Source organism: Gambusia affinis, linkage group LG15, assembly GCF_019740435.1.
Source record: "Gambusia affinis linkage group LG15, SWU_Gaff_1.0, whole genome shotgun sequence".
In the NCBI taxonomy this organism is placed as follows: Eukaryota; Metazoa; Chordata; class Actinopteri; order Cyprinodontiformes; family Poeciliidae; genus Gambusia; species Gambusia affinis.
Genome location: NC_057882.1, coordinates 19,081,555 through 19,095,997, shown reverse-complemented (window position 1 = coordinate 19,095,997; position 14,443 = coordinate 19,081,555). Strand labels below are relative to the sequence as shown.

At 39.3% G+C, this 14,443-nt stretch overlaps 2 protein-coding genes across 2 annotated transcripts; both read left to right on the top strand.

The window, feature by feature from the left end:
• The first annotated feature begins 2,451 nt into the window (after positions 1–2,451).
• LOC122844778 (collagenase 3-like) lies at positions 2,452–4,197 on the top strand. The gene is made up of 5 exons (XM_044140538.1): positions 2,452–2,564; positions 2,643–2,890; positions 2,978–3,126; positions 3,348–3,476; positions 3,576–4,197. Exons 1-5 carry the CDS (start codon positions 2,466–2,468, stop codon positions 3,740–3,742), a joined length of 792 nt encoding a protein of 263 aa, XP_043996473.1. The 5' UTR covers positions 2,452–2,465; the 3' UTR covers positions 3,743–4,197.
• A 1,234-nt stretch (positions 4,198–5,431) lies between these two features.
• acat1 (acetyl-CoA acetyltransferase 1) lies at positions 5,432–12,453 on the top strand. Its single transcript, XM_044140234.1, has 12 exons — positions 5,432–5,645; positions 7,833–7,880; positions 8,000–8,117; positions 8,619–8,714; positions 9,222–9,322; positions 9,493–9,636; positions 9,713–9,863; positions 9,947–10,042; positions 10,597–10,710; positions 10,806–10,870; positions 11,413–11,570; positions 12,071–12,453. The coding sequence occupies exons 1-12, from the start codon at positions 5,595–5,597 to the stop codon at positions 12,189–12,191; spliced, it is 1,263 nt and encodes a 420-aa protein (XP_043996169.1). The 5' UTR covers positions 5,432–5,594; the 3' UTR covers positions 12,192–12,453.
• The last annotated feature ends 1,990 nt before the right edge of the window (positions 12,454–14,443 follow it).

Below are 14,443 nucleotides of genomic sequence, written 5' to 3'. Positions count from 1 at the left end.
TGAAATATGAAAAAGGTCCAGAATATTGAATATTATATATATATAGGAAGGACACACCTTCTCATTGAATTCAATTAGAAAGTGTGTCCAAACTTTTGGTCTGTACTGCATATTTCTTACATTTAAATCCAGAAGAAGGGTAAATATATGATAGAGATGTCTAGGAAAATGATCTGATTCCCCGTAACACAGACATAACAACGTCTATATTATGGGAAGACATAACAAAGAGTGAGGAAGATGCTTTCTGTGAGGAAAACATATCAAAAAGAAGAATCTGGTTCATCACATACTTTTAGCATTGTGAGGTTTTGGATCTTACATATCTTTCACAAATATTTGAAGAACTTATTTTTATGAGATGTTAATATTAGCATGTCGGTTTGATACTGAATGATGCATGAATGCAAATTTGTGCTTTACGGTTTTTGTTACCTTTTTAAAACATTTTCTGTTTTAAAATCACTTTCCATTGAGGTGGAAAACTATTTTTTGGTTTGGAGGTTGGTGTGAGGGCTGAAATATGAATTTTGTTTGTGAGGGTTTGAATTACACTACGCAAGTAAAATTAACTCAAAACAATTTCCTAATAAAGATAGGAATACAAACTCGTAAATGTTAGTACATTTGTGTGTGTGTGTGCGTGTGCGTGTGTGTGTGTGTGGTATTAACTCTCCATTGGTTATTGTTGTTCTGAATCTTCAAGGTCAAAGGATAAACAGTTACCAATGATTTTTATGCAGTTTCAGGAATGATGATTCAGACGGTCATACTTCAACTACACACGATACAACCAGTTTGTCACCGTAAGTTCTGTCGTCTCTCTTTCCATACATGCAGTGCATTTCTTTCCATCATGACACAATCATAAACATGTTGGAGAAATCAGCAATCTAGTGCCTTGACCAACACAGCTTCACCAAGACCTGTGGAGCCATGATTTCGATTCAAATACATGCTTTTATTTTAATTACTCCAGATATCTCATCAATGAAACTTATAGGTTTACGTTTTGTACATCTTGTTGTGATTCAAACAGGTGTTGGTGTTATTATTTTAATCCAACAATTAGTCATATTTTCTTTATGTTTAAGGATTGTGTTGAACAAAAGAAAAACAGCTGAATAATGTTGTGTGGGAGGGGTATTTCTCTGTGAGGATCTAATTCCTGATATCATTAGTCACAATTGGTGACGAATGAGTAGTGGGGCTAAAATAAGACGCCAAGACACGACTGATAGACGGACAAGAGTTTCATCACTTCATCAAAAATAGTCAAAGAAATGACAGATTTTGTTGTAGACCACAGAAGATGTATGTATCACAGCAGCATGAACGTCTGTCAGCTCATTGGGTTGCAGTTTCAACACAGCGTGTTTACATGTGTTGTTCAATCAGAACTGAGACGTTTTACACAATGTAGACAATCCTGCCCCTCCCGGTGTCCACTGTTATGAAACAGTAACCGCGATGCAGTCTGGGACAAAAGGATCGAGGTGTTACAATGGGGTGTTCTTTTGTGATGCAGGATTTTATGACGTATTGATGGAAAACTGCAGTTAAATAGTGATAACTGGAGAGAACTTTGCTAAACTTTAATTATTTTGTGCACAATGTACCCAGATAGCACACAGTGCCTTACAGCATACATTCATATTATATTTTTTTCAGGTTGCAGCAGTTGCACTACAACCATCAGGACTCAAATTGTGGTTTGACTTATGGTAAACTTTAAAATGTGTAGACTGTAGGGCTCCTTTTGTTCACGGCATGACCCAGCTTGTACAGATTAGCGCGCAGACTCCATCAGTGACTTATGGGCAGAACCAGGAGCCTCAGGGCAGGAGTAGACATTTGTGAGTGAAGATCTTTGGATTCCCGGCATCGACCTACATGGAGCAGATGATTAAAAGAGCACCTGACACAAAGACAGGTTTTTGTGATGCATTCATGGTGTGTTTCCAGGTTTGCATGTCAACTGCGCAAAACCTGTTACAAAACAACAGGGTGTTCAAGGAAGGGCAAACAGAGGTCAATGTAACTGAAGGCAATGCCTTTGGTATAAATAATCTGTGATTTTAATTAGAAACATATTCAAATACAAACTAAAATCAAAGTAAAAGGTATTCAAATCATCAATTTAGTTTTACATCAATATTTCAAGGAAATCTATATAGTACAAGTTACTGGCTGTTTCACAATACTATTTAACCGACTTAATCATGACATTATATTTACTTCAGCTATCAGTCTTGTCATGCCACTGTTATATGACGTCTTGTCCTAATTACAGAGGACTTATCTTCCTCTCCTCTGATCCATTGATCCCTTTTTATCCATGCAATGCTTCCTGTGCCTCTGTCCCAAGAGGATGGTTGCTTAACCTGCCTACTCCCCAAAACCATCCACCCTATATAACAGCTGACTCCAGTGCGTATCACTACCAACCAACTCAGGAAGGAAGGATGAAGGCTCTTGGGGTATACGTGGTACTAAGCTTTGCAGCCGCAGTCTACTGTGTGCCTGTCTCCAAAATAACAGTGCAAGATGAAAGTTTTGCAAAGGTATGTTTTGTTTTCTGTCCTGGACAATTCCTTCAGTTTCATTGACTTCACATTGAGTTGTGTTGTCTCCTTTAACAGGGTTACCTGAAGAGATTCTTCAACCTGACAGAGGAGAAAAACCCGTCACTTCGGAAAGGAGCCAACCCAATGAACAAGAAGCTGAGTGAGATGCAGAAATTCTTTGGTCTCCGGATAACGGGCACTCTGGACGACGACACTCTGGAGGTGATGAAGAAGCCCCGCTGTGGAGTCGCAGATGAAAACATTGCCCGATATTCGACTTTTGGAGACGGCCTCAAATGGAAAAAAAACACCATCACATACAGGTGGATGGTCTGAAGAGGACCTGTACAGTAAAATATGTCATACCCACCATGGTACTGATGTGGCTGACTGATGTTTTTGTAAAACAGGATTGTGAATTACACCCCTGATATGTCTCAGGCAGAGGTGGATGACTCCATTCGAAGAGCTCTAGAGGTTTGGGCCAAAGTCACTCCTCTGAGGTTCACAAAACTTACCAGTGGCACGGCTGACATCATGATCTCCTTTGCTCGCCAATGTGAGTGTTTTCTTGTAGAGTCTCACAGGGAGTAAGATTACATCCTTAGTGGCTCCATCAAAAGGGAGAAACTAAAACAGCAAAGCATTTCTTTGCAGACTTTGCTGTGTACTACTATTCACAACAAAGATTCAGTCATGTCATTGTTGAAACATTAAACATGTTTGAAAAGGTTGTATCAAACAAGGTTTGCAAACTAATCAGACACTTTTTGCAAGCAGCACATGGTGATTATTACCCCTTTGACGGGCCTAGCGGTACTCTTGCCCACGCCTTTGCTCCTTCCCCTGACATCGGAGGAGACGCTCACTTTGATGATGATGAGACCTTCACATTTAGTTCAAGAAGAGGTAAGTCGGTCAGTTATACATTATTTTGGGAAGGGACTTTGTTTTCTTTGTGGAAAATGGCCAAGCTGACTGTTTCATTATGTATTTTTTCTCCTGTAGGCTACGTCCTCTTCCTGGTTGCTGCCCATGAGTTCGGCCATTCTCTGGGCTTGTCCCACTCTAACGATCGCTCTGCTCTCATGTACCCTCTGTACTCATACAAAGACCCCAACACCTTTGTTCTGCCCCAAGATGATGTCAGAGGCATCCAGTCGCTTTATGGTTAGTGCTTAAATGAGGAATGAGGAACAAGGTGGCAGCAGCCACCGAGAAAAAAGGTGAATATAGCTTTGGCATTAACATCTAAGGGAATATTATCTATACTTTAAATTTGTACAAATGCTCATTTGTCAAGTTTTGTTTTCTGAGTCACGGGGCTAACTGCTGTAGTACTACAGCGGAATGTACATGTATGACCTGTGGAGCGGGAAGTTGCTAAATGTGCTGAAGAACACCTACCTGCTTGGCTGTAATTAGCTTAAGGCGCTTTATTTTTGGCATTACGTAGCTTTTCATCTTATCTAACAATGTACTTCATGTAGAGGTAGTGGAATAAAATTTAGGCATACACTCTTCTGAATTAAAAAAATAACCAAAAAATAAATAAAAATGTCATCACCTAGTTGGAGCTGAAACCATTATTTGTCCAATGAATGTGTGAATAAAGAATCATCATTCGAAATTTTACGGTCATCTTTTCTTTTCACAAGAACATTCCTACATTTTTATTTAGGGGTATAAGCAGAGTGAGCTAAAAGCAAATGCAAACCATTTTACTAGTAAAAATTCAAGTAAAATATATCCTTTTTCTTCCACTTGACAACATCGTACTACTTTGCGTTGGTGATTCACAGACATTTCCAATAAAACACCCACAGAAATCTGACACGGTTCAAGATGAAGACAGATGCTTGAGAAGCACTGCCGTGTATGTACAAGTCTTCATCGTGTTCTCCACTGTGTGCAGCTGGTAAATGAGGAAATTATGGAAATATAAGATGTGATGCCTTCCAAAGAATTCAGTGCCAGTTTTAACTGTTTGAGGTAAATATCAAATGAGTCAACAGATGAAACAACGGCATCAGCAGAAAGGTTCTTTCACATTTTTTGGTCTCATAGCGCCCTCTGTACTTCACTCCAAAGCATTTCTCTTTTCCTAGATCGGTGGAGGCGTCCCCAGACGAAATAGGTGTTTGTTTTTTTTGTAATGTGCAAACATATTGCATACTACATGCAACATAAGTTTATACTTATTAGAAAAAAATACATATATTATTAATTTTCCAAGAAAAATCAGCTATTTGATTAGTAATAAAAGCCCAGTTACTTGACATGCAGCAGTTTCAGTGTTTCAGCAGTTTTACAGTTTTCTGGAAGTTTGTTCCAGATATGTGGTGCGTAGAAGCTGAATGCCGCTTCTCTTTCTCTCTTTTTTCCAAGGGTCGTGTAACATTTACGACTCTAAAAGAGTTTTAGTTAGTTGGACTGAGGGAAAAAAATTACTCTTTGGATTATGAAAGTTGTAAACCTCTGGAATAGAAAAACATTCCACAGGTGCCCACCTGTCAATTGCAGAATAAGGTCTTCTTGACAAAAAACAAACAAACAGAAAAACCCACACATAATAAGTCTGGCAACTTCTAAAAAAAAAAATTGGATTTTCCTCATTAAAAAAAACTTGGGGGGTGGAGGGAAGCCTGCAGGGCTGACGAATTGAGCTTGCTGCTTCTCATCAAAAGCTTGCGAAAGGGTTCAGATACTCCTGAAAACCAAAATAAAATATAAGCAATTATATTCTGTATGTTTCGGTAAAATGGAGCACCTATTTCTCATCTTGTCCCTTTTTATTTCTTTTCATTCTTTTGTTTCCTTCGTGTGTCGACGTGTCCAATATGAACAGCGATTCTAAATGCACAGAAACATACTGTGATTAAACTACAACAACCATAATGCCAAGCAACTGATGACGTCTTCGAAACACACCCCTCTCTGTACTGGCTGCTGTTTTCTTAACCCTTTGCAGTCTGCTGCTTGACTGAAGGTGAAACTCTCCTGCTTTGTTTTGTCTTTGAGGCTAAAATGTCCTCCGGCAGACTATTAACCGTGCAGACTCGGACGTGTAGGCGCCTGGTAAGTCACAGTGAGAATGACGATAAAGTTTATCGCATATTAGCCAAAAATAAAGTCATTTTAGCACCTCTATAGCAACAGAAGGCCGTAACTTGGAGCAGCTGTGCTAAGCGTTTACTGTTTGAGAAGCGTCCTTGGCCAAACTTTAACAGTTTGACAGCAGCAAAAAGAGTCATTATGTTATTTAGGTTCACCGTGAATCATAGCACTCATAAAAACAATAAATAAGCCATATACTGCTAATAAGTAAACTGCCACTGTCCACTTACTTAGCATAAAACTTAGCGTTACTTTGCAATAGGGCTGCAGAGCTGCTTTTACTTGTATATAGTTTCTGCTGCTAGCTCTATGGCACAACCGTCATGCATTTTATCCAAAGCCACAGCATTGCTTCTATTAATAAGTTTTGATCTCGGTAATACAACCGGTAAAGTTGGAATGCCATTCTAAGCTTCGCATGTGGCTCTTGACAAAGGGATATTTCATAGTATTTAGTAAATCTGGATCACCTTTTACCCACTCTGGCCCCAGATTACAGGTGAAGAATTGTACAAATTTGACCCGCGAGAAAATGCGATTTAAATTGTGCTAAAGGATTACAGAGATAAATGTTAAGTGCCAGGTTTCCCGCGGTTCATCAATTTAAAAATAAAGCCGTAATTGATATTAAAATGTAAACATGTCGTAAATTTAATTTAATTGTTGTGATTCGTCTCAAATATTAAAATAACTGTTGACATTTATTTTTATTTTTTTTTTTCAATGGTTAATGCCTCTCCTAACGTCACGCGATCCCGTTAGAGGAACCAATAAAAGCGATGTTGTTGCGGGCGGGACTCTCAGTGCAGATGCACATCGTTCTTGTAGCAGGAGCAGTGGTTGTTTTTATCCTGGACCAAATGGGAAAGTGTAAATTCAACGAAAATTGGCTGTTCAACCAAAATTTTTCAACGTGGCTGCGACCGGTACCAGCGAATATGTACGTAGCACGTTGTATTTTGTGCAAGAAATTTTTCAAACTCGGAACGATGGGAATCAAGGCAGTGGAATCACACATGCGAAGCATGAGACACAAAAGGGCAAAATCAAGCTGCCAACAAACAGAAGGTTTTTCCCAGTTCTGTTCCGCTCTCGTCTCTCCAGCTCCGATATCAACAACAGAGAGAGCAACGCCACATTCCCGGACATTGTTCGGCGTCACACCTACTCTGAAAACAGAGGTATTGTGAGAAAACTCCAATCGTAAAAGAAAAATGAATGAATTAGAGACGTGTTCCGTGAAATGTTTTCAGATTCTGATTTTGCCCACTCGTTTGCATGCAGAGACGGCCTCCATCAGCGAGTTTGTATTAGTCTCATACATTGGAGCGCGCAGTATGTAGTCCTCGACTCGGTTGTCCTGGGATCGATTCCCGGTGTCGGCCCATTTGCTGCACGTCTTCCCCTTCTGTTTGTTTACTGCTCAATAAAAGCTTGGAAGAACTTGGAAAATTCAGAGCAACTTGTTGCGGATCTAAAGAAATACACACTTGTTTTTATGTTTGAGAGCTTCAACAAGACCACAAAACCAAAATAACTGGTACAACAAAAAGTATTTGCATTTTTTAAAATCATTTACTTTCGTTTTTTTTGTGTATCATAATATGAGATTTCTACACCAATTTTTTTTTGTCAAAGACAGATTTTAGTGCAGCCAAGCCAGCTCTAAATAAATTTTATTTAGCCTGAACAAAGAAAGTGTTTGTTTTCAGAGAGTCACCCAAATCTTGTTATAGCTGAGAATAGACTAAATTTTCTTTCATCTTTTTAACCTTGCTGTGATGTCCTAAAAGAATTTGCAAAATGGATGTTTGGGTTTTTTTTAAATTAAAGCTCCTTTTTAAGTTTAGCTCAACATCACTTCTCTAAAAAATTTTTTGATTACTTTACTTTTAAGTAAAAATATTCCATAATTATTTCATTTTTGAGCCGTCATTTTTAGATTTTAAAATGCTTATTTTTTTCATCACTGTTTTGGCTTATCTGACAAAAAGTTCGTACATGTCCAAGTCGCCTTAGTTCACCCGAGTAAAGCCTTATAGCAGACATTTTTTATGTTTGCAACCTCACGTTTACAAAACAAGTCTTCAAATGCATCCTTCATGAATTGTTTGAATTGTCATATTTTCTACGGTCTTGTCATTGTAGGCTCACAGTTACTTTGCCAGAACCTACACATCACGGCCTACGCTTAATGTAAGTACCCGTATAAGCATCGTAAACAAGCTGTGTTTGGATCACACTTTTAATAGAAAACTGTCTGTCAGTTTTATGTAAAAAAAAAATAACGAAACAAAAAAATTGCGTGTTTACAGGAAGTGGTCATCGTCAGCGCTGTGCGAACTCCAATGGGCTCCTTCAGAGGCAGCCTGGCAGCAGTTCCAGCCACCAAACTGGGCTCTGTTGCTATTAAAGGAGCCATAGAGAAAGCAGGTGTGTCGACACAGTTGGCTCCGTCTAAAGCCTGATTTGACATGTTTGTGAGAAGTTTGCTAAAAATCTTTGTAAACGAACAGGGATCATTAATATGACAAAAACCCAACATTGCCAGAGTTTCTTTTTTGTTACCTGACCAAACTTTTGGATTGTAAACATTTGCTCTTTCATTTTAAGTCAAGTCAGATGACTACAAGCGGCATTAGCATTCTATGCGTTGTTTTAAATATCTAACAGATGTTTTACTGTAACATCTGTCTCCCTTTGCTTTTAATCTAAATGACAAGCAATAAAGAACACCGTTTTACATCTTCGTAAATTATTGTTCCCCAAAAGAAAGAAGAACCGATTAAAATCTACATGAGTAGGTCTAAGCTTTACAATAACAGGAGAATGAAAGTTTGCACCAAAATTTGGTGCATGTTTTTGTTTTTATTTTAAAGTGAAACAAAGATTGCTCAATTGAAACAAGATGATGAGTTGACTTTGTTTCCTTAGGAATTTCTCCTGAAGAGGTGAAGGAAGTTTACATGGGCAACGTGCTTCAGGCGGGGGAGGGTCAGGCTCCCACACGACAGGCCCTGCTGGGGGCAGGTAAGGTCATGTTGGTGCTTTTCTTGTAAAACTGGGAACAAAAACTAAAATGAAGGAGAAAAAAAAGACTTCAGTTATTTCTAATAACTGTCCAGTTTAGATGTTGAAATGGTGCCCTTACTCTGCAGTATTTATTTATTTATTTTTGTCAAATTTTATATAGTTTCTATTTTTATCTTTGCGATACATCCCGATATGTTAGATTACAGTAAATATAGCTTTTCATGTTGCTAAATGTTTTTAACCGAAACTTGCACAGTAACAAAAAAAAGTACTTGTGTCTGACTTGCACAACCTCGGTGTAGTTAAATGATAAATAAGGTGGATACAATAAAAAAAATTGCAATATATCGCAAATATGTTTATTCACTTTTGATTTTTTAAATGTATTTTTGAAGTATCGGATCAGGTACAGATATCGACCGATGTTCAAAATCAAAGGAGACGCCACTAGTTGAGTTTATCAAACTAATGGAAATGAAAATTTTTTTCATGTTTTTGTTCCAGGTTTGACAATTGGGACACCAGCAACAACCATCAACAAAGTGTGTGCTTCTGGGATGAAGTCCATCATGTTGGCGGCGCAGAGTCTAATGTGTGGACATCAGGTAATACAAGTGAGGCTAAAAGCAACAAAGTCCATTTTTAACCACTTTTTTTTTGTTTTGTCTGTTTTCTTTTGAGCTTCAGCTTCACTATCTGATATTCTGCAACAAGATTGTAAATCCTTTGCAGAGTTTCAGAATAAAAACATGTTTGGGTGTGTGTGTGTGTTCAGGATGTTATGGTGGCAGGAGGCATGGAGAGCATGTCCAACGTGCCGTACGTCATGGCCAGAGAGACACCACCCTACGGAGGCGTGAGGATGGAGGACCTCATTGTCAAGGACGGCCTCACAGACGTCTACAACAAGTTCCACATGGTAACTGTTGGAGCAAAATCGTCTCAATCTGTGGTTTTTCGCAGCACCACAACACTGCCGTGTGCATCTTCCACAGGGAAACTGTGCAGAGAACACAGCAAAACAGTGCAAGATCAGCAGAGAGGAGCAGGACGCCTACGCCATCAACTCCTACAGCCGCAGCAAAGCGGCGCATGAGTCCGGCGTGCTGGCCAAGGAGATCGTCCCAGTCAGCATTCCACAGAGAGGTACAGGAGCGCCCAGAGAGCACTGCTCTCTGCAGGACGTGCCGGTTAAGTTCCACTGGGCTGATGTTTCTGTGGTTCTGTAGGGAAACCAGACGTGGTGGTGTCCGAGGACGAGGAGTGGAGGAGGGTGGACTTCAGCAAAGTGCCCAAACTGAAGGCAGTCTTCCAGAAAGAGAACGGTAAAGATCATAACCGATATGCGTACAGGCAGAACAGGCCTGATTTTGGCTGACTAGTTAATGTTCAGTTGGACTTCTTTCATTTAAAGCTGCAGTATGTAATTTCTATAATTTTTTATTTTTTTTTATACATATTTGTAAAATCAGAGTCTGGAGCTGGGTGTTGGCACTGTCAGTCATGTATGTGTGCGTGCCTCTCTACGGCACGCACAGCGGAGCCTGTTGTGGATGCCAAGGCTAGCTAGCATAGCTTCCTGTTGCAGGAAATGGGTTTTCCTGTAACAGTAAGTTGTTTTCTGTTATAAGCTCATTTAGCAGTGCGTCCACAAAGTTGACTGGCAGCTCTAAGTCCCTCCTCCTGGTTCTGATTGGTTGTTGACTGGGAGCAGTGCATTTCTACAGACAGCAATAGCGGGAAGTAGCAAAATTTTTCCACAGATTATTTTTCTCATAATATATTGTCACAACATAAGGATAATTTTAACAAATAAGGAAAAAGCATATTTTTAGAAAAGTTACATACTGAATCTTTAATACGTTCTGCTTCTTTTCAGGCACGGTGACGGCAGCTAACGCCAGCACACTGAACGACGGAGCAGCCGCTCTCGTTCTGATGACGGCAGACGCCGCAAAGAGACTCAATGTCACGCCGCTGGCTAGGATCGTCTGTAGGTGCCAAACACAGAAAACGCAGCAAGTTGAAGTGATTATCTATCAAACTCGCAGCTCTGATGATCCACAATTTATTCTTCTTTCTTCATAGCTTTCGCTGATGCAGCAGTTGCACCCATTGACTTCCCCATTGCTCCGGCGTACGCTGTACCAAAGGTGGGTGGAAGGTGGAGTTAGCTAATCTCATTTTCTAGTGTGAGCATTCTTTCTAGCATTTAAGCTCAAGCGTTCTTTTTGAACGGTTTACAACCTCAAAGTCTGCATGAGCAGAAGAAGAACGTAGCAATCACACAGCAGCGCACCATTTATGGTGGTAATAATGGACGCTGCCGTCTGTGGTTCGATTTTTAAAGTTATTGACCAACAGCATCGTCACAAGATCATAACAAGACGAAGGAAGCCAAGGAAATAATTGGATTTATTTCAAACAGGCTTTTAAAAATAAGAAAACATTTGATTTTATTGATTGATGACTTTGATCAAATTTAACTGTTTGCATTTGAGATGAAATTTGTTCAAACGATTGGATAGAATTGCCTTTTATATTTCTATACGTAAACTGGATGTTTATGTATTCACTGTAAATCTGCACTAAAAAGACAAACATGCAAAAGAGAACATGATTTGTCAGATTCAAGATTAAACGGAGAAAAATCATTATGCAACTTTAAACAGAAAATATACTCCTGTGGTTGCAGGTTCTGGACGCAGCTGGCCTGAAGAAGGAGGACATCGCCATGTGGGAGATCAACGAAGCCTTCAGCGTGGTTGTGCTGGCCAACATCAAAATGCTCGACATCGACCCGGCAAAAGTCAACGTCAACGGAGGAGCTGTGTCTTTGGGACACCCGATTGGGTAAGAGGTCAAAGAGAAACGTGCAACGGTGGGGATGGTGATCCAGAATGTGTAAAATACAGTAAACCAGCTTCTGGTTCCACACAACACCAACCTTAGGATCTGTTCACCTTCTGTTGATATGTTTATATTGTAAAGGAAGAGAAACTGATGAGGTAATTCTCAATTGACAGCTAAATCATCCTGATAGTTTCAGCTCATCCACAGTTTCCAAATGGAATGAATGGAGCATTTTTGATTGTATTTGTTTATTGTTTTTTTATGTCAACTTAATTGTCATGTTTTGATGTCACCACAAGATGGCAGTATTGTACCAACTCTTTGGCCTGGAGTTCTGCTTTTCATTCAAAATAAGATGACAGCTTGTTAAACTCTAAAACTTGCTGATCAAAGAAGGAACTTTTTGTCTATTTTTGATAATCAAACCTTTTGAGACAGAAGAAAACGTCTTCCTTTTGCATTTACAAAACCAGCAAAACTAACCTGCTCGAATTTTTCAGGATGTCTGGGGCGAGGATCGTGGGTCACATGGTGCACAACCTGAAGTCTGGTCAGTACGGACTCGCAGGAATCTGCAACGGAGGAGGCGGCGCGTCTTCCATCCTCATCCAGAAGTTGTAGGGAAAAAAGCTGAGCCTTTTTTCAGCTTTTACATCGTGTGGTTGCCGGTTGCTCCAAATGGTTAGGACATCAACGTGACTGTAAAGAGTCCATTTGTTACAACTTTAGTTCCAAGGGCCTTAATCAAACAAAACGTAACACTCAACCCTGATCTCGTCATGACTCCAACGTTCCAAACACTCCCTTGTTTGATGGAATGTCTTGTCAAAATCAAATATTGATATTTAAGCTGTGAAAGGATGTGATTAAATAGTTTTTCAAAGTGTTGTGTGGTTATTGACTGCAATGCTGGTTTGACCTTCAAGAAGAAACTTAAAGGTACTCATGTTGTAATTTATAAGCCTGCCACTAGAGGTGGATTTTTTTTCTTTTTTTGACACTTTTCAGCTATAAAACGAGATGTGATAAAATTGGTTCTCAACAGAAAAAGGGAATGAAAATCTAAGGCTGTTTTTAAAAGTTTTTATTTTTATTTTTTTTACAAGCTCAAATATGTAAGTATAAACTGTTGTACCAGCCTGATTCCATTACATAAGTAACTGGCCTTCCTGTGAGAAAGTGTTAAGTTGAATTGTTCATCTGGGTCCAATTGTGATATATGGAGTCTAACAAAAACAAAATAAACCTCCTAGAACAGAAGTAACAAGCTACCTAGAAATGAGTCTAAAATACAATATTTCCTCTTGAAATGTAGTGGAATGAAAATCATAAGATGCCTGAAAAATAAATAGCCAAATTAAAGATATTCTAAAGTGTAATTAAGTACAGTATTCAAGTAAATACTGTCCACCACTGGGTTTCACACAGTCATGACTGATGAAATGTAGCACATTTCATCAGCATGGCAGCTCAAAGTGTTTTACACCACAATAAACGTCATACAATTGTCAATTATGAAGCGAGCAATAAGCATTGCACTTTGTTAAATGCCATTAGACTCATCAAGCAAATACACATCAAAGATGTTCATCAGTGTTCCACCTACTCCTAATGAAAGGCAATTAAACAGGTGGATTTTGGGCCTTGATTTAAAGGCACTCAGTGTTTCAGTTGTTTTTCAGTTCTCTGGAAGTGTGTTCCAGATCTGTGGTGCATAGAAGCTGAATTCTGCTTCTCCATGTTTGGTTCTGGTTCTGTGGATGCAGAGCAGACTAGAACCAGAAGGCCCGAGTAGTCTGGAAGGTTGATACAACAAATCCTTAATTTATTTGGTGCTAAGCTGTTCGGTAGTTATAAACTAACAGTGTTTTTTATATTCAATAACCGGCCCATAGTTGCTCATGTTTTTTTTCTGCATGCTCAGAGGTGAAGGTGTGATTCCACCACTAGAGTAAAAGTACTGAACATGTGACAGAGCAGAATGGCAGAGCTAAAGGTGAGAGGAAGGAAGACTGGAGGACTTTGTAGGATTTTTATCTTCTAAAGAATTTCAGTGAATTTTGTTCTATAATCTCAAGCTAATTAACATTTTTTTATGTTTGAAAAACTAATTTTATCTTTTGCAGATTTAGCTCCAGAGCAGTAAAACCAGCTTCAGTATGCAAAACAATCAGGTAGGTTTTGTATATAGGAAGCCCCATTTAAGAGGCTTTAGACTGAAGCGATCAGGATTATTCCTGAACAAGTTAGCACTCAATGTGGGAAGCGAACATATTTACGACAACTCGGGGTTTCAGAATGACATAGGGAGACCCCCTCCATATTGTCAAAATATTTACCCACAGATCCCCAGCTACACCGCTGGCCCTGCTCAGCTCTCCACCCAGCAGACTGCAACACCTCCGCCACGGCAAAAGAAAAGTACAGCCAAATTTGATTTGCAGCTTATGTAAACTTGCGCTGGGAATTATAAGGTAGGTGAAGAATCAATTTAATCATTGAGGCATATGTCTAAAGAGATGCATAAATGCATTTTATTTTACTAACACTTTCTAGATCCAGGTTCAGTTAGGCTTTCAGAGAAACAGCTGCCGCCTCAACAATAATGTGCTTATTCACTTTCGCTTCACTTAACCTGGCATGAAGTAGGGATCTTATGTGATTAATGATCAATGAGCAGCATCACCGTGAAGTGTAATTTTCCCTAATCGATCATCTGAAAATTGTCGGGTAACTCATTCCATGTATTACACACCTAATCGGGTAAAAGAGTCCATCTGTCTGTGATGTAACGTCAGTATAAATTCAGATTATGTTACGGAGGGTGCCGTTAAAGTCCAAACTTAAATTGAACTAGGAATATATTGTTATAT